General features: G+C 38.3%; 1 protein-coding gene across 1 annotated transcript; it reads right to left on the reverse strand.

Annotated features, from left to right (window-relative positions):
- Positions 1-1,096: 1,096 nt before the first annotated feature.
- Positions 1,097-26,805, reverse strand: kpna6 (karyopherin alpha 6 (importin alpha 7)). Its single transcript, XM_042506039.2, has 14 exons — positions 26,668-26,805; positions 22,438-22,571; positions 22,206-22,298; positions 21,185-21,284; positions 20,980-21,074; positions 19,578-19,709; positions 19,363-19,451; positions 19,139-19,238; positions 17,451-17,614; positions 17,282-17,360; positions 15,901-16,026; positions 13,742-13,869; positions 10,551-10,735; positions 1,097-7,194 (listed from the first exon to the last, which is right to left on the reverse strand). The coding sequence occupies exons 1-14, from the start codon at positions 26,669-26,671 to the stop codon at positions 7,007-7,009; spliced, it is 1,617 nt and encodes a 538-aa protein (XP_042361973.1). The 5' UTR covers positions 26,672-26,805; the 3' UTR covers positions 1,097-7,006.
- Between the last annotated feature and the right edge of the window lie 1,178 nt (positions 26,806-27,983).

The following is a 27,983-nucleotide window of genomic DNA, read 5'->3' on the forward strand; positions in this document are numbered from 1 at the left end:
TGCATTTTTGATGTGAATATTAACGCCAGCATAAAATGAATAAATTAATAAATAAAGATAGATAGATAGCTAAATAGATAGATACATACATACATAGATTTTATATATATATTTATCTTTGTATTTTTATATACATTTTCAGCAGTTCAATACACAAAGTTGGGATGCTGTGTAAAACAAAATATATACAAAATAATTATTTCTGACCTATACACATTGGAATACTGTACAAAGACAATATACTTAATTTTCAAACTAAAACTCATTTTTGTTTTTTTTGTCCAATATACAGTAATTCTAAATTTGTTGCCTGCAAAACAACAGGAGCAAGGAATTACTGGGGAAGTTATGGAATGCTCCAAAAACACATGGAAAACTCCTCAGTTAAACACGTTAATTGAAAAAAATGTGAGTATTACTATCTTATGTGAAAAACATAGCATAAAGCATAGGAAAAAAGTCACACAAGAACAACCTTTCTTAATGCAGAATTGCAAGGAAATTGGGGATTTCACCACCTGCAATCTGTAATGTTATCAAAAGATTCAGAGAATCTGGAGAGATCTCTCCACACAAGGCAAAGGGCTGAAAACCAACATTAAATGGACATCACCTTTGACCCCCCCAGGCTGTAGAAAACCCACCAAAAGTGGAAAAGTGTGCTGTGGTCTGATGAGTCCACATTTCAAATTGTTTTTGGAAATCATGGATGTCGTGTCTTCAGGGCTAAAGAGGAAAAAGGAGGGGGAGGGAGGGTGTTAGAGACCATGGCACCATGGCATGTTGCAGGGTACATACAGGTTTTGAAGCAACATATGCTGCCATTCAGACGACATCTTCCTCAGAATTCTCAGAAATGGTGTAAGTACATATTTTGCCATGTTGCTACTTAAGCTTCACAAAGGACATGTATCATTTAAATACAACATAATATGGCTATAATCAACCCACCTTAGAACTGTCATTTTAGACAAAGGACGTGACTTCCAAGCAAAATCTATATACAAAAAAAAACCACTTTGACCAGTATGGAGGTTCCCAACTTGAAAAAAAGACATCAGCATGTTGCATGCCAGAGGAAAGAAAAACATTTGCATTAAAGGGTTGCAACATAACTTTATTTGTTTTGTACAGTATTTCCACTGAACAATTTTAAATTCATATATTTTCCTTTACACTTTTAATATTGTTGCTGTTTCCTGTATGTAATTTTTTTTCATGTTTGTGTGTCATGTTCAGTTGAAGTGTATAAGTTTCTCGTCACTCATTCATACCGTCGGTAAAGTCAAGTCAGGTCACAGTTTAAGATGGGTAATTTTGAGCAAATGAAAAATCATAAACAAGAATAGAGAAAATAAATACATGTAAAAGAAATGAGAGGACCAGAGCAGAGAATACATCAGGACTGGTCAGTGATGGCATATGAAAAGTATCTTTTTTTTCTCTTTTTTTTTTTACAAACATGTAGCATTGTAAACATTTGTAGCGTAGACAACATTACTTGACCAAGCCAAGCATGGCTTTAGATTCTGATATATAGACATAAACAGCTTCTAGGACGGAAGACAAGTCAGATTTGAGATATTTTGTGATGTCTGTTCATTCCCCTATAGATAACAAGGTTCCTGATCATGCAGCCTGACTAGGACAAACTTTTACTCTAAACACAATTATCCAAAAATATAGCCCAGAATATCCTGATCAGGAAAAAGATCAAGAAAAGCAGAAAAGGCTTGTATCCTCACCTCCTATTTTGTTTTCTTTTTTTCCTGTGACATGTTCTAATGAGGCTTTTTACCCACTTCTCAGAAGTGATTAGAATTGCATCTGAATCCCTGTCAATGTATCAGAACATACATATAGTTTAACTTATAATACTTTAATGTAAATCACTGCACAATTTCTGAATCCCAGATTTTATCTTAGAAAAAAATGTCAAGTAGTCGCCTCTGTTAGCTCCACCCAGTGGAAGGAGTGTCACCTTTGAGAGCACTTTGAAGGTGGATCTTTGCCTCTGGGGTGCCTGATTTTGGACAATATTTATTGCAGTCTTCAGAATTATTTTGCAGATTTTTCCCTAAGCGGTACTTGAACTTGAGAAGAAAAAAAACTGAGAAGAAAGGGACTGAGCTACTGCAGCTTCTAATGAAAAGAAGCAAGTTCTAAATGGCCTGACGCAATCTCTCAGTCGTAACGACTGGGTCAACACAAGCCAATCACATAAATTGAATATTGAAAACAAGACATCAAGTAAATAATTTCAACCAGCCTTCAGGGTGACTAAACTTTGGTAAACTATGACAATAAGGTTAGTACCTACAATTGTCTGCTATGATAGTCCACAGTATGCATCATGTGCCAAATCTATTATATTTCTATCAGCGCAGAGTTTCCTTTTTTGCACAAAGAGGGGCTGGCTGCAGGCCGAGACCTCCAGAAAATGCTAAATATTACACTCTACTGTTCACTGCATCAAAGTCTTTAATTCCCAAAACATCTGCAGCTTAGCTATGCACAGTGAAAAACCATTAGAAGACTGCGGGGATCATCATCACACCAATTGACAAGTAGCTGGAAAGACCAGTTTTATGCAATCACCCTCCCCCCCAGACAATTCAACTGCCTTAATTCAGTTCCTCATTTAGGTGCCCACAGTAAAGTGTGCCACTTTTCCAAAGAAACAATGGCAAAATAATGTAACTTTAAAGATAAGGAAAATAGAGCAGCAATGTTCTGCACAAAACGTGTGCACATTCAAGTAAATAAAAGATACAAAGAAAATCTATAAGTCAAAGACAGATACATAAGAACCTCCAGTCTTTGTTGGTCGGATTGGCACTTTTGTGAATAGGAGTGCATTTTCTTTTTTTTTTCTTCAGAAATATAAATATTTTTTTCCTGGTTGATGCACTGATTTTTTTTTTAACATTGCAATTCTGGCATTTTTTTGTAGGCCAAGCACAGAATTGGCCGTGAACTCGAAGACTTCAGTTATAAATGCTGCTCTACATGTCTGTCATGTAGAGGCTAGTTCTTGATGCTCAATTAACTCGTGATTTGAACTCTTGTGTCGACTGGGAGCACACATGTTCTGTGGATAACATGTCAGACTCACCAGAGCCTCACTGATACATCCATTAACCCACTGAAACCAGGGCAAACTGGCGCAATGTATTTCAAAAAGATGAGAGGAAGGCAATGAGCAACTTAAGAAATTACCTAAAAATTAGCAAGAAATAAGTAAAATTACAAAAAAAATTAACTGAAAACTAATGAATGGGAGGGTAAAAAACAAACAGGGAAATGACCTGAAAAAAAATTCAAGTTAATAATAATTCCGTAAAATAATCTTAAATATATAATTATGATCATTTAAATATAGTTGTTAAACTTGCAATTTGCAGAACATTTCTTAACAAGTTGCTCATTGCCTTTTTTTTCTGAATGAAATCTACCCAATTTGCTAAGTGTTCAAAGTGAAAGTTGTCTGAATGCAGCACAAGAAAAGTGATGTCGATCCAGGTTTCAAAGGGTTAAACCCTTGCATGGAATAGCCGCCCATGATACCATTATACCCTACATTGTCCCCGGAGGTTTATAACTAAAAATACTGAAAAAAAAAATAAAAATTTAAATAGAAAAATCTGTTTTATATCTGAAAAGACATCCTGTTATTTAAAATGAATTTGACTTTGGTAAATAAAATAACTTGGATCAACAGATTAATCTGTCATATTTTTGTCCACAGTAATATCATTTTGTCCACACTTCCATGATTTAATGTGTGCCTCAGTAATCCACAGAACGCGGGCTCCCAGACTCAGATAGGGACAGAGTCATAGAGTCAATCAACCTCTTCCTCACACAGTGCCTGTCAGTCAAACATCACACAACCACAGTTCTGTTCCATCCACAAAGCCCGAACCCTGATCGGAGGTCAGCTTCTGTCACAGTCAGAGCCGAGCCGCGGCCAAGATTTACAGGGCCGGTATTAAACCATCATAAGTCATGTGGCTAGAAACAACAAAAAAAGTTTCCATGAGACCTACAGTATGTGTGCACCCAATCGCTTTTTAGTGTCTCCATTAAAACAGAAAATCTTTTTCAAAACAGAACTAAGGGCAACATTTTTTTATAAATAAAGAAAATAGAATAAGTGCTCTGAAAAACAAAAAGCAGCCAAAACAGCTATTTTCACACTTTGGAGAAAAGCAAAACTTTAAGGTATACTATACAGGAATTGGAGGTTACTGTTTGTAAACAGTATCACCTCCAAAAATGAAAGTCAACCTCAGAATCCCTCGCTTTTTGCTTACATTTTTTTTTTTTTTACATGTTTGCAATTTTTTTTAGCCCCCTCCGGGATGCATAGTGCTTACGATCTGGTTGCTACCTTTCTATAAAGTCCTGAATTGACACAAGTGAGAGCACATGCGGTGGTAGCTGATGACGTTAAACTTAAGTTGTTTTTGTTTTTTAAATGTGTGCGTCCCTTTGTATCATTCTGTGTTCCCTTTCTAAATTCTGAGGATTTTTAATGAGTTAACGAGGCATTTAAGGCGCTTCAGTCTTTTGCGCCTGAGAAAAAGTTGAATTCAAAAGGTGTACAGTTATATTTCTCTGTTCAACAAGGAAAGTAGGTGTGAGAATATTACTTTTCTTAACACTTTGAGAGTTTCTATTGTGTATTTATTAGTCTGAAAAGCTGTTGGTGTGGCACACTTGAACCATCATATTCCGTATACCCTGGAGAAATTTCAGAAAGGTATGAAATATTACATACCACTCAGGCCTCATATATATCTCAACAGCTTTCCTAATGAATGGTCACAGAGTATGTATTTGTGGCAGCAACTGTTTAAATTGTGGTGGGCCGCCAACAAATGAATTTATGTGTGGGAAACGCTGTCACGTGCACTGTGCTGAGGAAGCCTCAAAGACATAAATAAGCGGAAAATATGAGTGAAAGGCAGAGTTGCTGCAGATAAATACACTTCCTCTCACTTCTAGTGGGTCATCAGTTTGAGTCTATACATTTTTTATATATTTTTTAGCAACTTTCCTGCATAGTATACCTTTAAAATGAAAATAATAATAATAAAACAGAATAACTACTTTTAACACTTCAAAGGCTACGGAAACTGTTTTTACTTGCTACTAGCCACTCATCTGTGAGAGGTGTGTGTACAGGTGTGTCTGCTGGTGTTGTATGCAAGTGTGCATGAAGTGTGCGCAAATATATAGAGATATATACTATATATATAATGCAAATACATCAAAATCCAAATATATATATTTATACTTGAATTTTTGCTTGCAGTTAGGCTCGTCACTTGTCTGAGACATATCCCCAGCCAAACTCTGCTTGTTTCTCTCCTCGTCAGGCAGAGGATAGGCTATTTACATCAATACCTATACATATCACAATGGACCCATGCAAAAATCATTAACCATTGCCATTCCCATTCCTCAAAAAGATCGCGATATAGAAAGCCATAGGTTATATATCAACTCTACCACTATACAAAACACCACCACCGTCACTACACTATCACTGTTAACACCAGCAAACCATTATGTTGTGGCCCAGTTTCTGCTTTTTGCTGGAACAAGGAACGCTGAGCAATGTGTAGCAGTGCGTCACAGGATTTCTTCACACTGTTCTCTACCTTTCCGTGCCAACTGTCTGTGTTTGGCCAGGGATGCTCAGTGACTATACGCAGGGTAATAAAACACCATGCAAAAAAACCTACCACATACAGCTGGGAGAGGGGCGGGGTAGGCACTAAACAGCAGCAACCAGGCTTCAATGAAATCAGACAATCAAAACTATGTGTGTCTGCACCACATGTGGAATTTCAGCCTAATTTGAACATCTCTTGAATTCATGTAATAAAAAAATAAGTTTGGTTTGCTGCTGCTGGCACCTTTCCCCCCTAAATCCCCAGCTATGCCTTCTTTAATAGTTAGATCACTTCATAATTCAAATGTATTGTTATTAATAACACAGCACACAACGAACATTGGATCTCTAACTATATCACCCTCGATTTTTTTTTCTAGATCTTTAGACATATCCTCTAAAAAACCCACACCCGTTTCCAAAACCCGCCCAGAGCCATTCCTAGGTTCAGATAATTTTTTAAGAGTTTACACTTTTTTTCCCATATCACCATCCCCCCCCCCCAAAAGAAATTAGTCCCCCAAAAAATAAAGGGGGGGGGGTCACACTTCTTAGCTTGGGTATCTGACTGAGGGCAGAAGAAAACCCTTAATTTTGGGTGGACAGTTATTGATGATAGTGATCAGCCCGTAGGCAGGGGAGGGGGATCAGGGAGCAAATTAAGTGTGTAGAAAAAGAAAAATCACTTAAAAGGTGCAGATAAATAAATGTTGGGGAAAAATAATTGTAAAGCAAAACGGGATCATGTAACTTTTTTTTTTTTTTTGCCCCCCCCCGTAAGACTTCAAGACATTTTTCACGTCTCACCCCCCAGTCTGGGGACTTTCCATGGGGATGAATGGGGACTGATAATAATAGGAATGTCCCATTGGAAAAAAATGTAAGTGGATACAAAGATATTCACCAACAAACCATCATTTCTGCCAATGAGAGCTTTGAGATGGCAGGAAGATGTCTGTGTGTGCGTTTGAAGCCAGAGCAGACTCACACTTTGGGCTATGAGGTGATCACTTACTCTTCTAAGTAATGGAGTTTGTGTTGTGCTCTCCTCTTGTCCACGCTGCCCTGTGAGAAGCCAGTCCACTTATTGAGGAGAATGAAGAAAGGCGGGCATTTTTTTAGGCCGGAGAGCAGGACAGTTTTAGCTTTTCTCCAAAAAGTGGGTGTGTCTGTTTGTGGTACTGGTAAAGGTGGGAGGCGGGGATAGTGGCAAAGGGGGGGGTAGAGGGCATGGAGGTTTGACTCAGGCATCTAGGGGTCCTCCATGAGATGAGGAGGGATGAAGAGAGTTGATGATGTATTTTAGAGGAGAGGGGCACAGGCTTATAGCTGGAAGCCCTCCATGGGGGCCTCCTGCTGGGGGAAAAGGTACTGCTGGTTGGCCTGGTCCACCTGAGGAGCTAGACTGTTGTCCTCATCCTCCACTCCAAAGTAGTGCTCAATTAGGTCAAAGGCCTTCTGGTAAATCTCCTGGTTGTCGTGGCTCTGGAGGAACTCGATCTTGTCAAGACCTGGAAGAATTAGAGATCAATGTATTTTTGATCAATTATCAACTTGAAATCGGAAGTTTTATTGTACAAAGAAAGCAGAATTGCGGTTGTGTGCCTCTGCCAACCATTCAAGTTGCAGTTAGGGCTGGGTGATATGGCTTTAAAATAATACTAGGGCTGGGTATTGTCAAGAACCTCACAATTCAATTCAATTTCGATTTACTGGGTCACGATTCAATTCGAATTCGATTTGATATTGATCCAGTTGCTTCGATATCGATTCAGTTATGTGTGTTGATGTCAGAAATACCCAGATAATTCATTCGAATACCTTCTGATATGTGGTCAATAAAGCATGCATTATCTGTATTGATTTAAAACAAACTGACACCAAAACTTATTTTACCATTTCATTATTCTATATAAATTAAAAATTAAAACTAAAATAAATTTAAAGTAGAGAAAAGTGCACATTTTTGCCCAAACCAAATTTAACAAAAGTAATAAACACTTATGCAGCCCTAAATAACACCACAGTATTTTAAGGCCATATCGCGAAAAGATATATATATATATATCAGTTTGTTTTAAATCAATACAGATAATGCATGCTTTATTGACCACATATCAGAAGGTATTCGAATGAATTATCTGGGTATTTCTGACATCAACACACATAACTGAATCGATATCGAAGCAACTGGATCAATATCAAATCGAATTCGAATTGAATCGTGACCCAGTAAATCGAAATTGAATTGAATTGTGAGGTTCTTGACAATACCCAGCCCTATATATATATATATATATATATATATATATATATATATATATATATATATATATATATATATATATATATATATATATATATATATATATCTCGATATTTTTAAATGTACTTTAAACTAGAGTTAAATACTTAAACACAAAATTATTGACTGAACCTCAGTTACAATCAAGTTAAATAAAGAAGCTACTGTCATATAATTAAGTTGAATACACTACTTAATAACAACATTTAATACAATATGGTTTTTACACATGTCAAATAAAGTACTCTTATATTTTTACAGTATTGTTACAATGAAGTAAATCAGAGTGGGACCCATGGTGCTTTTATTTTAAAGGACCGACTCAGGAATTGAAGCTCTTGGTCAACAGTTGGTTGTCAACATTTGCAGACAGTTAAACAGATACTGTACTGCGAGGATTCATTCACTGTGAGCGGGCAACAAACTAACAGCTCGCCAGTTCATATATTACTAATATTTACAAGTTGCAAAATGTGACTAAATCAGGGTTGGGCAAACTTTTTGACTCGCTGGCCACAATGGGTTCTGAAATTTGACAGAGGGGCCGGGCCAGGAGCAGATGGATGGAGTGTTTGTGTGAACTAATATAAACGACATGTAAAAGCCATTACATAAAAGGTTTTTGCCTTTTACAGGAAGCAAAGCATGAATATGCGTGGCTTATTGAACAAATTATTTTCCGAATGCATTATTTTCATAACACAGCAGAGAAACTCACGTTCAATTTCAGTGGGAACAGTGTTGTTGGTCTGTCTTTTTTTCCAGTGCGTTAAAGTCTGGAGTGAGTTTTGTTGTGGCAATTATCAGGATAGATCTGTGTGTTGGATCTGTGATGGCCTTTGTTGATGTTCATGACGCTGAATATCTGCTTACACACGTAGGTCGAGCCAAACAACGCCAGCATCTTCTGTGCCGTTCTCCGGAGGTTTGGAAACGTGGCTTCGTTAAGCGAAGCATAAAAGTCATTCTGTTTAAGAGAGTTATACTCCTCCTTTAAGATGGAATCAGACTGAAAATATGTCCACAGCAAATGCAAGTGCAACACAGCAAGTAACAAAGTCAGTTTGTGTCACTCAGCTCAAGAAGTTTGTCGGATTTCCCCGTTAACTCCAAAAATGAGCTAATCTGCTCTTTCAGCTCCCAAACTTGTTGAAACACTTTTCCCAAACGTAACCAGCGGACACAAGAGTGGTTTTCCTCTTTGACTTTGTCCTGGATTCTTTTCAGCAGCCCGACGTTTTTTCCAGTTAAATTTGGCGATACCCCCGTGGTGACATCGGCAAGTTTACTCCAAGGGAGCTTCGTTCTCTCGATAACAGTAAAGACCTGGTCATATAAGTCTTCTACTGGCGTTTGTCCCTTCAGGGACTTCATGGTCAAAAACTCCTCCATTATCTCACTGTCGTTTATCCCTTGGGTAAAAATTAGGAGCTGAGCAGTGTCTTTTAGGTCATTACTTTCATCCAGTGCTATTGAATATAACTTAAAGGACTCTGCCTTTTTGTTTAAATCACTGGCTATATCTTTGTCAATCACTTCCACACGGCGAGTCACTGTCCGGCGTGATAAACTGATTTTTTCAAACTCGCCTTCTCTCTCCAGACACAAGAGGCCTGCTGTGTCTACCATGCATTCTTTCAAAAACTCACCTTCAGAGAAAGGCTTGCTAGCCTTTGCTAATCTGAATGCCAGCAAAAAAGTTGCATTGGTATTTGACTCTTGAATCACAGTTTGTTGGTGAAAGTCTGTAAATTAGCCGCCAACCTCTAAGTAGTAGCCGCTCGTTCTTGCGTTGACTGCTTGCTCGCATAGTTAGCATGCTTCGTGGCAAAGTGACGACTGATATTGTATTCTTTAAAAACTGCAACAGTTTCTTGGCATATCAGACATACAGCAGTTGATCGGACTTCAGTGAAAAAATATTTGCCAATTCCTTATTAAACACTTGGCACTCACTGTCAACTTTTCTTGTCTTTGGTCCGCTCATTTTTATCGAAAAAATGTGAAGTAGAGAGTATAATACACCACACTCCAACAAAGGTAAATGTGTCTGTAGTACACCATCTATTGGGGAAACGTGGACATTGCAGGGAAAAGACAAAATGAATGAGATCGTTACTATAATTTGGACAAGTTCGGCAGGCCACATTAAAAAGCCTAACGGGCCATATATGGCCTGTGGGCCGTACTTTGCCCATGCCTGGACTTAATAGTCTCAACCAGAGACACAAACACAAAGCCTTATCCACTCACTCTACCCCCACTTCCACTCATTTAGTTAAGACTTTTACCACAGTGCCATTAAACATGATAATTAATTCACTGTAAGCTAGAAATTAACTAACAGCTCTCCAGTTTATATATAAATAGTATTTGCAGTAGTGCTCCATGGTTGCAAAATGTGACTAAATAGTCACGGTCTGGAGCTCTGCAAAAGCCCTGCTTTATGTGTGTGTGTGTGTGTGTGGGAGGCAGAAAGCCGTAAAAGAGAGCGAGAGAACCGATCTGGTGTGTGTGTGTGTGTGTGTGTGTGTGTGTGTGTGTGGGCATCATGTACAGTACCATAGGCCTCTTCAATGAGGCTGCAGTAAGGATTGACTCCAGTGCCATTGTTCTCCTGCTTGGCCTCCTGTTCACCCAGCCTCAGGATGTTCTCCAGCCCATTGAGAGCAACCTGAACGATCTTAGAGTCCATCACTGTCAGCAGATCACACAGGGGCTTGATGCAGCCCAGGTTCACCAGATATCTAGATAAAAAACACAAACAGACAAAACAAATTTTCAGATGTGATTCTCATTGTTACTTTGAAAGGTCTCTCCTTGATTTACATTACAGTGCCTTTTCTTGGGATTGCAAATAAACATCTATTATTCTGCTTAGAAATTATAGAAAAAAAACATTCCTTAGAGCTTATTTTAATTTTTTTCTTTCAGCACAAAAATAATCCAATGATAATCACAGCTACAGCTACGATCAGCTCTACAGGTATTCTAATTCTATTACCTTTTTTTTGTGTGTGTGTGTATGTTGCTTTAATAGTGCAAAAACCTGTATAGCTCTGTATGTAAAATGCACTTTGCAGTATCAAGCTTTAAAATTTTTTACACATTAATATAATTTTCTAATTTTATGACCAACATCAGTCCTAATCATAAATGTCAAATATTCATTAATCTTCAGAATTTTAACCCTTTTAATGCCAAATTTTTGTCATGACATGACTATGTTTTTAGATTTAAAAAAAGGAATTATTTTCAATATACTACATGCTAAGTAGATTATTTTTTTGATCATCACAGCCTGGACTATGTCAATAATTAGCAGTAACATTGATTGTGACAGTGCACCTAGTGGAAATAGCATGTATTTTCTCCATCTGCCAAATATGGTATAAAAAAATCAGGTGGAAAATAGTAGGGATGTGAATCTTTCAGTATCTCACGATTCGATTCAATTTCGATTCTTGGGGTCATGATTCGATTCAAAATCGATTCTCGATTCAAAACAATTTCCAATTCAAAATCCATTCCCGATTCAAAATATAGGAGGTGTAATTTCAGGATCTACTCCCGCCTGTTTTGCCAGTGGCACATTATGTTATGAAAGCAAAGTGTGTACGAAATTATGGAGGTTTTATTATGTACAAGCTTTTTTGTTGTAGAAAACATCTCTTTCAAGTGTTGGGAATCAGAAAGTGAAGAAATAAACATTGTAATGATTATAGTTCAAAAAATGGACACACTTTTTCAAAGAAAAGTCCCATCGTATGCCATTATATGTGCCATTCTATAAAGCAGCTCCTCTCTGTGATGATGCAGAGGTCCACATCACACTCCTGACACTTCACATCCATATGAGGCCCTGCTGCTTTTTACACCGTCTCCTGATTTACCCTTGTCTCATTATTATCATTATTATCATTATTATTATTATTATTATTATTATTATTATTATAGGGGCTACCAGCATTTATTCGAATGCACAAGGCGCTACCAATAACAGAGAGCGATAGCTACCGTAGGATTAGGCCAATCACAGTGCAGTTTGCTCCAGATCATGAGTCGCATACATAAGTGTATACAAAGAGTCGGATCGTCTTCCAATTGGTGGAGAAGACTGAAACAAACCTCTGACCTCTTTCCAAAGGAACCATGGGAAACCAATATGGCGTTTAGCATCGATGCTAAAGTATTTTTATCATCGAAATATGAATGAAATATGGACGGAAGACACCCATTATCGGATCTATCATTATGGATTTATTGAACAAGGTCCAGTAAAAACACCTGAATTCTAGGGCTGGATAGAGAGGCTTCTAAAAGAGCTACGATCCCTCTGAACGGCACAGCCGGCAGCTTTCACTGGAGAAAAACAGTAAGACAATCCAACAAACGGTCTCAAAATTATTAAGGCTTTTCTAAATGATAAAAATTTTAGAGGGTTAGGAATAACTGATGTTAAGGATTCTTTAATCGATTCTGAATCACTAAAAACGAGTATTAAGATTCTTATGTGAATCGATTTTTCCTCCACCCCTAGAAAATAGTAAAAATGAGAAATTCCAAGGCAAAAGCCTACAATGGCTTCCAGATATAATGCAAGTCATGTTTTTATTCTTTGATTTGATTTGCTGTGGGATAAAAAATTACAGTTTGAATGGGTTTCTATGGTGCATTTTTTGCACTTAACACTATGAATGTAACAGTTTTGTTTACGTAGTGTATTTTAGACTTATTTTAGGAGCTTAGCTGGAAATTTACAAATCAGCAAAATTACACAATCTTGCCAAAATTTCTGCCATATGCATGAACACACCCTAAATTATCAAAAAATTAAGAATGAAATGTGCATAAAATTCAGTCCCAAAGGGCTAAATAAAAATGCATTAATTAATCTAATTAATTAAATTTATTTCAGTTTAAGATAATGCCTTGCTGTTCATTCCCATTTCATAATATTGCCTCATTTCTCACTTTTTATCATGCATAAAAAAATAAAAAAATAAAATAAAAATAAATCTGCTAATTTATGAACAGATGTAAAAATAAAGGTCAAACATGTCAGGAATGTTGCATTCTTCCAATATTACCTGCAGTGCACCTTGTTCAACTGGCTTGGGTGGGGAAGGATGGGGGAGTAAGTAGAAAATAGTTTACTTTCAGGCGACAAACTCTAAACTTGCTAACTCTCATACATTTATTATCATTATTATGATTATTATTACTATCATAATTATTATTATTATTACATTGTCTTACTTTTGCTCATTTTACTTACCTCTTCTTTTACTATACTTTTAACACTTAAACTACATATGCATGTGTCCATGTATGTAGGTGTCTTCTTAAATATGCACTGTCTGTTGTTTGGATTGTGTTTATTTTTCAGCTTATTCAATTGTATTTATACTGTCTTCTTCTTGTCATCCTTAGTAAGTGACCGATCTATATAAAAGTTTTAATACTGCTGTTTCTGGTGTTTGAAGGCAACAATAAAATTCAAAATTGAAAGAGAAAAGAACATTGCATTCTATGTGTTTTTTACAAATTCCTTCTCATGGTACCACGACGATCACTAAAAGCTTGACCATCACATACTGTCAGCTGACTAGTCCACTTAGTTGACCAAACTGATCCGGTACGAACATGGTTAACGTACTTGAACAGATAAGTGGCAATCTTGTCTACATCAAACCTGCTATTAGCTGCGGAGATACTGGAATATATTGCACTTCATTTACTCTGAGTCTGACCTGATCTGCTCTGGTGTTCCTCCAGAAGTGGCATTAGTGATGGCCCACGCCGCCTCTTTCCTGGTCCTGAACTCTGCTTTCTGTAGTATGTCGATCAGTACTGGGAAGATGTTGGCATCTATTACAGTCTGTAGGGCAGAACAACATATAAAATCAGGGACATGTCTCAAAAAGCAGCTTCAATATGGTTATGAAATCTTCACCATTTCACCTTCCACAAAACCCCTGATGATCAGGGATATAGGAAGAAAGGGTAAAACCCATCATATGTCTGCCACTGTATCATGAGCCTGTAGTGACTGTAATGAATGGACCCATGAGTCTCTTTGTGTCTATTTTAGAAATCAATGATTAAACTGTATGTGGTCTTCAGTATACATCAATGACTCATGTGGAAAATGGCTGTGTGATTATGGCTAAAAAGATAAATCATGATTATTCTGATTATCACAATTTACTTTATTGCACTTTTATAATTAAATAGACAGAACAATGCTCCTTTGTTTCAAGTTGTGTTACATTCCTGCTAATGTACAAATCTATGGCCCTCATTTTTACTCAAATTTAAATTAAAAGAGTAATGCTTTAACTTTCACGTTGTGCTACAACCCCGCTTATTAACAAATCTGTGCATCAAAACAAGACTTCACTGAAAATAAATATGCCATAGAACACAACCCAATGAAAACAGTTTTTTTCATTTTTTTTTTGGACACATATCTTTGGCCAAATGGAAATGTGTTGCACTGGGTATTTCAGTCTGTGATTGAGCACTTGATGGATAAAAATCCAATGTTGTATTTTGTGGTCATGGTACCTTGACACGCTACACAGCTAATCCAAACTGCAGGCTGGCTGTTAGTTTAGGAAGTTGTAATATCACGATATTATTGTGTTCCAGGGTATTTAGAAATCCTGAAGCTATGTTTTTCACTACTGTCATAAATACAGGTGTTCCTCTCTTTATTAAACTTGTTAAAGGCCTTAAAGGCATGCTTTTTTTTACATTGAGCTTTGATTGTTTAAACTTGACTTACTGACTAGATTACTAGCAAGAGTAACCAAGATGGTTTGGGTGAGTTTTATTTTGTTTCTATCAGGTTTGTCTTAAGTGTTTATGATGAGACAATGAGGCAAGTAAGCCTTTCAGTCATCAGTGACAGAGAGAAAGTTGATTTCAAAAGGTGTACAGTTGTGTTTCTCAGTTTAACATTTAATGGGTTTCTCTTGTGTATTTATTAGTCTGAAAAGCTTTAAGTGAGTCGTGCCTCACATTTATACTGTCTTATACCGTACACCCCGGTGAAATTTCAGGAAGGTATAAAGTACAAATTATTACATACCACCCAAGCCTATTAGGAAGTACTTAATTTGATGTGCAGCAGAGTTTTCTATTAGCACAGCATACATTTTAAAATGTTAATGTCGCAGTCTATCATGTACCATTTAACAGAGGTAAGCCAAAATCATGCTCACGATTAACGTTTGATTAATTGTGCAACCCTAATGTGGAATTACATTTCTTAAAACAGGCATGTCTTTATAAGTATAGGAACATATAATTAAAGACTTGGACTTATAGATACTTTGAATAATACTAATGTAAATACTGTCACAATGCTTATAACTTAAATATAGCTGTTGTTAGAACTAGCCCTTGTATGTAAAAGTCTACTAATCATTTTGGCAGTAATAAAAGGTTGTTCTAGTATTGGGCACAGACTCAGATTAGATGATTAAAGCTGAGATGAAACCGCTGATACAGCAAGAAAAAATGTGTTCTTTACAAGAAGCAGAGCTGTATGAATCAGAGTTATGGAAAAGGGCACAGAATTATTAAGAAGCACAACTAGAACATTAAGTGAACAACAACTACTTAAGGACGGACTAAACACCACTTACTGTGATCATACAAGGTCTGAAATAGTTGAGTGCTGACATTTCAACATTGACTTAATCTGCAGTAAAGAGGGTATCATAGATACAATTACTAATATTTGTTTTCCTTTTAATGAGCAAACTATAACAAAGCCATTCATTATGAAATTTCTATCATTATTATGAAACGATACAAAAACACCTAAATAAGGATTTCTGCTGCCATGACTACACACAATTACTGGAGAAAAAGGTCAGATAGTGGGGTTCAGAAGTGTTACCTGTATTTGTGCTCGGTTTCCTGCTGTGATGTTTGAGATGGTCCAGCAAGCCTCTTTGCGAATGGACTCTTTAGCACTGCTAAGAAGGTGCAGCAGACAGGGCAGGGCTGAGCAGTTTAACACCACCTATTAACAGAAAAAGCATAGGTCAAAGTCTTACACACAGTTTATAAAAAAACTAGAATTAACACCACATGGTTGTATGCCTCTGAACTTTAAATTTACATCCATGTTTTTTTTTACATCTTGAGTAATGGACAAAAACATGTTTTGTGAGGTCACAGTGACCTTAACCTCCCTCAAGGCCTTCTTAAGATATTGCTTTCAAAAGAATGACATGGATGCAGGGTCACTTTACGCAGGTTTCCATTGACCCTCAAATTGCGCAAAATAAAATTGCAAATTTAAAATTTGCGTAACAGAAATACGTCAATTTCGATGGACTCGAAAAACAACCATTTATTGACAAAAGTTTTTATGCTCACATGAGGTGGTATTTCAGGTCATTCGACAAACCCACTGTAATGGTAACACTTTTATGCTTTTCTGGGTCACATGATGCTATGGCTAAGTGCTTGTCAGTAGGAACTGGCTCCCTCATGATGCAGCAGGTGCTAAAAGAGCTGTTATTGCATCGCATATTACTACAAAAAGTAGAGCAGATCATCCAGAAGTTCTGAATCCACAGTTCCTCTGTGAAATCGTGGACTATCAGCTCCCAGAAATCCCTCATACGTGGCTGCTCCCACGTATAAGGAGCTTGCCGTTCCATTATCGCTCGCATAAAACACCTACGTAGCCTTTGACTGGAAATAATGATAGCTGGTGCGGTGGGTGCAATAGAAATAAAGCTGCTAATGGTTTGAACATCCATCGCCATTGCTACTTGGAACAATATCATGAGTGGGGAAGTCGCATAACATTACTCAGTGGAATGCAGTCATCTCGCAATTGTGTTTCATCAGTATTTCAAAAATTCCCTTAAAATTTCCTTAAGGCAATCTTGAGATATCAAGTTCACTATAATGAGACGGATGAAAGTTCAGAGTGACCTAAAGCTTTGCCTGCCAAAATCTAATCAGCTTATTGTTGAGTCGAGGTGAACATTTGTGCCAAATTTAAGGTAATTCCCTTAAGGTGTCCTTAAGCTGAGGTAAGATTTAGTGTTCACAAGAATGCGACACGCCTAGGTACGTATGCAAAACCCGAAAATAAAATGCTATTGCCAGCGTGGAGGCATGATAAGGTTCACCATCAGTTATAAAAACTAAATAAATACAATTGTCTTTATTTGTGACCATTTTGGAAGATGTAGTTTGCAGCACTGTTGAACTGCACTGCATTCTACACAGTGTCAAATTTCAGGTGAAGTTCCTCTCACCTGTGTTTGAATGTCATCTCCAGTGACAATGTTTCCTACAGCTCTCAGTGCAGGGGAGGCCACCTTATAGTCTGTGTGCCTGCAGAAAGAGAGGTTCCAAAGAGAATTTTAAGTATTTACAGGTCATGTTTTCTGGAACAAAGACAACAGAAAGAGTGGCTGAACGTACATTAGGAGCTCCACAAGGCGCCTGCAGACGCCGGAGTCGATGACAGCCTGGATCTTGTCGTTGGGGCCATCTGAGAGGTAGGACAGGGCCCAGCAGGCGTCTGCCAGCAAGTCTGGGTCACTGCTAAATAAAAGCCTGGACAGCACTGGCAGACAGGGTGACACCTAGACGGCACAGACAGAACGCATATTTATGACGAGAAAAAACATGAGTTCAACAAACACACAAACATCAAGTCAAACTTGAAGAAGCAGTTGAGGGAAATGCAGCTTGGCAACATTTTCAAGGTCACCAAAATATAAACACTGAGCAAAAGGTTCCTCAACAATATGTCAGCACTGTCACACAAGCCTCTATTATTATTCACAACATAAACTTCAAGCACCTCTGTTTACTGAGGACTGATACTTCAACAGGAAAACACTAGCAAAATGTCTGCATGTACATACTGTTTAGGAATTTAACAGTGATTGTTATGAGATTATAGGGTATTAGCATTCAAAAACACATACTTGTGACCTTTGCAGTTAGTTTAAACAAATCCTTCAGTAATGACCTAGTATCAACTAGGGATGGGCAGGAGTACTCAAGTTCTCAATTTGGGCGTCAGGATTCATTCAGTGTAAAAACTAATCACTGCCCAACCTCACATATATGAACATATATATATATATATATATATATATATATATATATATATATATATATATATATATATATATATATATATATATATATATATATATATATATATATATTTATTTATTTATTTTTTTTTACTATTTAAAGTGTTACATCTGGTTTTATTTTGAAGCTGCCTGCGGGGTATCACTTTGCTCTCTCTCTGTTTATCATAAGACTACTGCTCTGCACTAGAGTTCAGTTGTTGAGTCAGCCCGAGCACACTATATACTGTATATAAAGACGGACGCCGCTCCCCCACTTACCCCCGCTATGCTTCAGTGAAAGAGAATGGCTCTGGAGAAAATTACTTAAAATGGCCATCTCTAGTATCAACCAGCTTCTACTATTAGTCTGAATGAATAAACACAGGTAGACCACCTGTACTGTATGACCCTTCTCCTAACGGGGGTTTCACCTCTCAGACTGAATGACTTCTTTCAACAAGTTGGCAAAGGTTTTTATAATAGCGATAGAATTTCTATATAGCTACTACAGAATTAACTTGACTATATCAGGAGCAAATATTAGCTGTGAATTCTGGCCCTGTTGACCAGAAAATTTTGGCTCAGAGTGTATTGAACCTAACTGTTGACTGGAGATTATTGAACTCCTTTTTTAAAAGGTGACTAACTTGAGAAAAAACATCCTTTAAAATTACAGCACTTCTCCTGCACTGTCGCTTGGATTTTTAGTGTAAATATTGCCGCAACCACTCAGTTGAGCTCAAAGTTGACAACCATGTTTTACAATTACACTTATTTACATACAGATATATCATCTACATTATTTTCAGTGGTTTAGCAAAACTGTCAAACTTCGGTTGTAGACCCAGGTTTTCAACAGTGACAGTGCATTAACTCGTGACAAATCCGGCCTTTATTCAGCACCTGATCGTACGTCCAAGCTTTTTCGACTTTCATATTTAAAACATTTTTCCAGTGCAGTGAAAATGAAAGCATTACTATCAAAGCGATTTTGTGTGGCCTTTAGAAAAACCACGTCACCTTTTCAAAAGCAGGTGGAGGGTTTTTTCCTCTACAGAGATTAGACAGAGCCCACACTGCATTCCTTGTCATGGTCAATCTTGTGGATTTGGTCAGAAGCCTGAAAAGACAAAGAAAAGCAAAACTGAGTCCACAAGATTGTATTCAAAACATGTTATCCTAGGTAGTAAAGCTAGAGGTGTGAATGAGTATTCCCTCTACAGAGGCAAAGAGGATGGGCTTACATTAATAATGGTGGAAGGATGTTGCAGTTCAGCACATAGTCCCTGCACACTGCACTATCCCCTGCAATATTACCCAAGGCCCACACAGCCTGCAGAAAAACACACACATCAAACGTTTGTTACAAATGGACTGGTACAGAGAACAAGGCAAGATAACATACACACCAACAGTCATGATGGGCACAACATATCATGCCAGTCACACTGTGTGTTACCTGTTCTTGGACGTCCTCAAAGTCTGAGTTAAGTAGTTCAATGAAGATTGGCACTGCTCCAGCCTCAATCACTGTCTTTGTCTGCATGGATGTGCCCGATGCTATGTTGGTCAGTGCCCATGCTGCTTCAAACTGCAGGGGCACAAAATGGCATAAGAAAAAGGATTATTTTTAAACATCTTTTACCGTGGATCCTGCGCCCTGAACATGTTTTTTTTATTAAATGAATCTTTAGGATCCTATTTGGAACAAAAGGTCGCTTCAACAAATGGTCATTTCAATTCATTTAATGTTAGTGAACAATTTTGGCATAGGAGATAGTATTGGTCTGGTGTAAAAATTATTGAAACTGGTTCAATAATAAGTCAAACACCGGACCAGACCGGACTTGATGCACTTGTCACAGCAGCAACTCCAGAGTCAGAAACATTGAGAGTAAGGGCCCATTTATGCTCAGCATTACATACGGAGATGGACAAGCCCTTCTGTCCATACTCTGCTTTCCTTTTTTTTTTTTTTAAAGATTTTTTTTTTCGGCATTTTACCTTTATTGAATAGGACAGAGTGACAGCGTGAAAGGGGGAGAGAGAGGGGACGACATGTAGCAAAGGGCCGTGAGCTGGAGTTGAACCCACGGCCGCTGTAGCAAGGACATTTCCTTCATGCATGGGGCGCCTGCTCTATCGACTGAGCCACTGGATGCCCCACTCTGCTTTCCTTTCATCCGTGTTTATGTGCACTTTCTGAAAGCTTACAGATACAGACAAAGCAAAGCAGTACCACCAGAGATCGTGAAGGCAGTGTGGCATAGTTCAACAGAGATATGACCGTAGGAGACGATGAAAAAATTTTAAAAAGGTGGAACGGAATGGATCATTAATATGTAATATAGTGAAAAGAATTCTCTGTCCACATGCCGGGATTCATATGGTCGGGATGTATATAATGGCCACACAGATCACTGCTGTCTAAAATATTTAAAGGTAGTCTACAATATTAAAACCTTCTCCACTGTTGCTTCATTAGATGTGGTGTAAAACTTTTGACTCCGCAACATCTTTTGGCTGTATCTATGCCAACATAAAAGACGCAGAGAGATATGAGGGCAAATACAAAGCTGTTGTCTGGCTTTGACTTGCTTATCATCAGATAGAGTGTATAGCGGCTTAAAAAATCTGTGTAAATGGGGCTACAGTTTGTGTATTTAATGTAATGGAATGTGCATATGATATTGTTTGAAAGAGTTACCAGCCTACATAGCAGGTAACACATCCTGATTTTTCCATGAGACACAAGTTTTACTGGCATTTGTCCCCTGACAGATATTAAATGTAAACCTTATGCACACTCTCCGAGTACTGAGGGTGGTCTGAACTGTGCAAGTGACTGATTAAAAACTGACCTGTAGTGTGCAGTTGACGCTCTTCTTCAAGAACTCCACAAACCTCTCCACCACTCCGGGCGTGTTTATAACTTCATCAATAGGTGGATTGGGCTCTGAAATGAACAAGGGTCAAACTGAGGGTGAGTTTTTTAGTTTGGTCCACGGTGGCCTCATGACTGGTACCACAACTGTTGTAGAGTCATAGTGAGAACACAATAAATACCTTTGGAAAGTAGTTTTCTGAACTTTTGTGTTGTGGCGAGCTGAAGCTCTGGGTCCTCCGAGAAAAGCATCTCAACCATGTCTCTGGTAATGACTCCTTCCTGCAACATCACATACACCAACTGTCAACACTTGATCCACGCAACACTCGGTAGGTTTACATAATGTCAGAAAAGGTCGAATTTTTGTGTTAGGCCTACTAAAATCGGACTTCTAAAATGCACGTAAACATGTTAGCCCGACAAAATCAAATTTCTGGAAACTGGACAAACACACCCAGATAATCTGATTGGAAGTTGAGCTATTCTGTCATGTAAACACCTCAGTAGAACTTTAATTTTTCTCTGTGTCCTGCACGTGCTCCTAGTCACTGCACCAGCCTACCTTGGTGGTTAGGTGTTGTTAATTTTGGCTTCGGTAAGGTACTTTCAACTTGATATATTGTATTGTATTTTATATTTATTTTAAATAAAAAAGTCACACCCTAGCCACCTCCCTCCTCTGACAAATAAAGTGCAGTCCCACAACAGTGGCATGGAAGCTAAGCGATGTACTCGCTTGCTAAAACATATTTTAGCCACTTGCAAAAGAACAATATCAGTTTAAGTGTTCACTATATTTGAATACTGTCTCCTCTTTACCTTCCACAACAGCTGATGGAGGCAGCAGTAGAGCAGCAGCTACTCCGTTCAGTGGAGTAAAAGGATTATTTTTCACAGTAGAGTTTGGTGTTTTTGATATAACTGCTTCAAATCCCCTTTGGTAAGAGCTGTTTTACGGCAAGGTAAAGAAGTGAAAATATTCTAAAGATGTAGCAGAGTTGGACATAATTCCTTCATTATATCGATTCTCCCCCGGTGCTTGTACACTGGGACAAGAAAAGTTTTCCTGTTAAATGGCTACAGCTAATGACTGTAGCTCGACTAAACTGCGCATGTAAGCCTACTGACAGACTCCCCTATGGTCCTGTGCGAAGCTCTTTTTGCCTATGTTTTGTCAATAGTATAAGAAAACACACTCACTGTAACTGGAGAGCTGAGGTAAGAGTCAACCAGTGGACTCTCGAACATCGCTTCCTCTTCATTGAGAACATCCACGTTCCTCCTCTTGAAAAGCTGTGATTAAAAAATTGTCAGAGCCCACAGAGACACAATGAAGGTAGACTGTCCAATATACATAGATTGTGTACTGACAAGATCTCAAGCAGGGAGACAAGGGGTGTGATGAGTGGGATGCACAAGGTCAATGTGATACCTGTTGTTCTCGTTTCTGTTTCCTGAGTTGGATGCCCTCCTCCTCTCTCCTGCGCCTCATCTCCTCCGGGTTCAGTGCTTTGTTCTTGTAGCGGTTCATCCTGTAGTTATCTTTGGCCGGACTGGCTGACGGCTCTGATGGACCACAGACACAGGGAAACACAAATGAGACACAGATAGGAGACAAAGTTGTGCAACATTTGTTTTATCCAAGCTGAACCTCACATGCGCACCGTGTAGGTGACAAGAGATATCACAAGAACAGATACTTAGGTACCAAGTGGATGTCTAAGTTCTGAAAAGGTGGTAGATTTCAATTGCTATAGGTACCGAGGATGCAATTCTTTCTGACCTGACTGGGCAGCGAGTAGACTTACAAGTGCACTTGTCTGCTGTTACCAAAGGAAGAAGAAGAACGCCTACCAGGTTCATCAGCAACTTTGCTCTTCTTGTTAAAAGAAAAGCGTTATGTCCCCCAGACCAGAACTTCTTTTTCTGTTTTAAATTCTTTTCAATGGTAGCACTGCATTTTTATACTTTGCTACAAACACCAGCTGCATGACAAGGCACTAAGCATCTATTCTGCACTCAACACTGCATATTTGGCATTTCTTTCTGGTTGCTGAGAGTTAAAAAATGTTCAACTTTGGGTAAGACACGACAAACACTTGTCATTTTCAGTTCTTACCCAGACATCAAATCACACTGAAGGAGGGGCGAGGCAAAAAGCCTACCACAAAGATGAACTGTCAGTATGTTCTGTTTGTTTTTTGTTTGTTTGGGGTTTTTTTTGCCATCCTTGCCTGGCATTTTTCAAATAAATCATATTCACACTCTATTCAAACATAATTTCAGCTAGCTGGCATACATGAAAAAAGAGACAGAACATAGGAAGACAATGAAGAAATGCAGATGATGGTTAAAAAAAACATCACACATCAACACATATTAGAGCTACACAACATTAATAGCTTCAGAAAACAAATGTGCAACTACATTACATTAAGCAAAGGTAATCTTTTGCAGATTATTGTAACAAGTTCATTATTCATTACAAAAGGACTTTTCTAGGTTTTCCATGACTGTGGGGACCCAGTATTAATATACTATGAGAACCAACACAGACTAAAACTTTGTGTCAGAGGTGGATCATCAGGAATAATGATAGCAGTTTAAGTTAATTATACTTAAATGTTTTTCATAAAGGGGTACATGATATTTACATTGTTTCATTTTTGCTTTTCATTGAACAGAGTATAGAGAATGGTAGAATTTTACTGATACTGGTATCAACTACTACATTTCTTGTACTGTGACATGCTTACATGTGACAGACAAATTTGTTTCCCCTTGACATCTCTAATAATAGGCCGTGATGATGACACCACATGTACACACGTCTATATATAAAAAGGCCCTGTATAAACAAGCTCATAGAAACTGGACAACACAGCCTAAAAATACACACACAGACATACACACAGCTTAGCTATTCATTGAGCAGTCAGCTGGCGGGCAGAACAAACGTATTTATTCAGTAGAGTTAAATCGCAGAGCTAGCATAAATTGGTGCCCACACGGGACACACTGCCCATTCTCAGCTTTTGTGCAGTCATGCCACCAGAACAGGGCACTGGGCAGATCCCTGAGTCACCCGGGGCTACAGGGGACAGAAAAGAGAAGTGGGGACAACATTGAAACCTGCCACCAACACAGGGTGGTGCCAGCCTTCTGTGCCAAAAGCCCCCCATCGTACCAGCGGGGGTTTACAAGGTTAAATATCGGAACAAGTGGCCCAAATTGAGGTCATGTTATGGTTAGAGGGCTTTAGCACAGTCAGCGTCATAAAAAGCTTACGCATGTGTGTAATGTGTCCAGATGGTAAAGCCACAGGCGTGGACGGCACACAGGCACAGGTTGGGGGCTGGATGCTCTCATATCTGTACTGTGTTAGTTAGATCAGCTGCTGTATGGGAACTGCACCGACTGTTTGCTGTTGGGGCTGGATGGCACAGAAATAGCCTTGCAGAGGACATGTCTGCATTGGCATTTCAGGGGATACCCTACCTACTGCAAGAAGTCTGTAGATGAAAGTTGTTGTTTAAGTATCTGTGGACTCAAATTAGGAAAGAAAAATCATGTTTCAACTTACACAAAGTGGTATATAGCAGGGTTTCTACAGCCTAAGGCAAGTTAATAATTTAGTATTAACAGTAAGTAAATTTACAATAAGGTTTTTTAATGCCACTGAGAATGAAACTTGACACATTTTTACAATGACCAAAGTTGATGAAAAAAAACAAAAACAAAACTTGAACCAACATTTTTTTAAGCATAAGATTAAGGACAATTTTGCCAAATGTTTGTTAGAGGTGAGATTTGGGAAATTATTATTATCAATATTATTATTATTATTATTATTATTATTATTATATTTTTTAATTAGTTGTTACCATTTATTTTGAGATTTTACAGAAATCAGAATATAACTATCTGTATAATCCAAATCCCCATGTCTGAACATTTTTAATGCAATTCAGTACCAATAATGGCCTTATTTTTTTTTTTAAATTCGTTTAATTCGGTGCCTTTAAAGCCTTTCTAAGAATCTGTGCGAATCCTGATTAAACCGCACTCACAGATTTATTTGCTAAGATTTTGGGTGAGCTGCTACTGAGATTTCAGCCTCTACCCCAAAACAATGGGGAATGGGAACACTCTGTTGCAATGTGTTGACAGAACTTTTTCAAAAATATCTCAAACTATCTGCATGGTTACATAGCATCATTTTTTTCTGTGTGGGATTATAGTGAATTAAGCTGATTGATTTAGTCTCACGAAGAGAAGCATAGCAGCCCTGTTTTGTGACATATCAAGTACCATCATGATTCAAGTTAAGGATAATTTTCCAATGTATAAAAAATTAATGGAGCCTGAAAGAGGACGCAGAAGGACTCCAGTTACAATAATAGACAGAATGACCACGTTTGTGGTCAAACCTAATTTTGGTATGTATTATTTCTATTTGACATGTGTAATGAAGCAGGATGGTCATGGACACTTTGTGCGCTGAGGACTGTCCCTGCCTCTCTGTCAGGCGTATTTATAGATTAATATATTTTTATAGCAGTACTGTCACTGTATATTACGAATGTTGAGGATGGAAAAACAAGCATAACACCGTGCGGGAATAGTCTGGAAAACATGAGGACCCCTGGGTGTCACATGTATAAGCTCGTTGTACAGTGTGCTGCCGCAAATGCCAAAATCATTGCTCACTCATGTTAGCAAGCTCTTAAATATGTCACATTTTCCTTTCAAATGGCATTTAGTAGCTCTCTTATTTCACGTTACTTTCAAACCATCCAATAGTAGTATAACAGCGAATTTGAGACATTTCTATTCACATGGCATTTCTCTAGGTTCGAAGAACAAAGCTAACTGACAGAGCTAACATAGCTAAGCTCACGTTAGCGCTAACCGCTGCGTATACAAATCTGAGCCTAACATATACGACTGCGAGATTGTGTCAACTCGTGAGTGGTAGTTTGAACCATTTACAGAGTCGTTGACAGGCTACTGACTTGTCAAAACCGACCTTCTCAAGAGATATCACCGAACACAAAGCTAACGTTAAGACGCCGAAACCTCCTAAGAGCACTAGCTTAGCATTAGCACCACAATAGCTTGCTAACGTTCCCGCTAGCAACACCTGTAATGTAACCAAACATGGGGGTCAAAGAGACTGGTGAGTGTTTCTTTGACATTGCTCATACTTCAATGTCTTGACATATTCGATAGCTTTAGCCCCGGGTCAAGTTATACGTTTGTCTTCCCACCCTACCAAATGACGGTACAGCGCGGTGCTAACGTAGTTACGTTAGCTATTAGCAAAGTTTCCTTAAGTTGGCTAACAAATAGCACCGGTTGTATTCTATGTTTGGAATTAAGATAGTTCACCTCGTAGGTCGGCTGATATATAATTAAACGTGGTCCTTCATATTTAGGTGACTGTTTAATATAAAGCATGTAAGCTGGCGTTGAATAATGATTCATCTTGCGCTACTACGTCGTTAACTACATTTAGCTACCTAGCTAACGAGTTAGCTAACTAGCTAGCTAAAAAATAGTGAAAGGGGTGAGGATTTCATAATCATTACTCACGATGACACAGCCCAACCTTTTACCGCCTGAACGCAAATATGTCCACTAGATTTACCAAACAGCTTACCCATTGTGTCCTATGTCGTTTGAGTGTATCGAGTCGTGAAGATGAGAATGAATTTTAAATCCGTTCTCTCCTCTAGCTTCCCAGAATTTGCTCCTGTAAGCAATATGTCTGCCGGAGACGGAAACGTCAAAATATAACGCCGACTTCCTGCCACCAGAGGACGCCCCTGCCTCACAAAAAAACTCTGTTTTTTCCAGGATTTATACAAGCAATACAAGAAAAGCCCCCATGCAACACTAAATATATTCATAATTAATTTAGGACTGGAATTATGCCATTCTCTCATGTCAATGGTTAAAAACTGCTAAGCTTAACAGTTTATTCATGAATTTATTAATTAAATAGGCTATCATCCCAAAAGACACTGATCATAGCAGTTACTAGGGGAGCCCACCAGCCAACATTTGTACGTGGGGCCCATGTGGGTGGTAAATAGGATGAAAAAATGGGCCCTATAAGGGGTTGTCCATGGGTTCCATAATGGCCCCATGCCATGCCCACATAGGTGGGTTTACCCATGGCCCCCAGATAAGATGCCTTTTTCTTGCCCTTACTCACTTGGTTCCCAAAAAGCGTGTCACAGCCTCTTTCAAAGTTATCAAAATTCATTGTCAGGACAACTCCTAATGCCAAGAATAATTTGGCATTTTTTTATGTTGTGTTGTTAAGTAACCCAAATCCAACGTCTTGTTAACATCTTCTAAACGTCTCATGCCAACGTCATCTTGATGTAAAATTACAACATTTGGTCGTTAAGTATGGAGAACAAAACCCAGTGTCTCCAAAACTTTATAATTTTAACATCCAGACAATATGAAATTCTAATGTTGTTGGCCCCTAAACCTGATTTTTATTCCAACCAGAATTTACAGTCTGTCTGTTGTTATGAGTCCAACTCCTTTCAGACATCATAAAGGCTAACAGTTTCAGCTGGGAGGGCAAAAGGACACATGACTTTACACTGCGGTCTTCATTTTGCACATACTGCGCTGTGGTTCAGATACCTTTTCGTTTTCAATCTGCTGCTCTTCCTCTGGTTTTAAAATGCTGTACGTTTCTGTGTTTGCGTGTGTGTGTGTATGTGCAGCCATGGTTCCCCAGTGTTTTTCCCAAAGTGAATGTGACAGAGTAATACAGGTGAGGTGCATCTGTGGTCAATTTGCTGGGAGCAGGTAGTGGTAAATTACTGCACTATATTGTGATACAGCATTGTCCTCTGACATGGGCTCCTAAGGGGGCCTGAGGATATAGCACCAGAAAAAAACTTTAGGGGGCAATGTTGTACAAATAGAATGGAAGTAATGGGGCATTCAGTG

This window comes from Plectropomus leopardus, chromosome 17, assembly GCF_026936395.1.
Source record: "Plectropomus leopardus strain MGB_pleo_1.0 chromosome 17, ASM2693639v1, whole genome shotgun sequence".
NCBI classification, from domain to species: Eukaryota; Metazoa; Chordata; class Actinopteri; order Perciformes; family Serranidae; genus Plectropomus; species Plectropomus leopardus.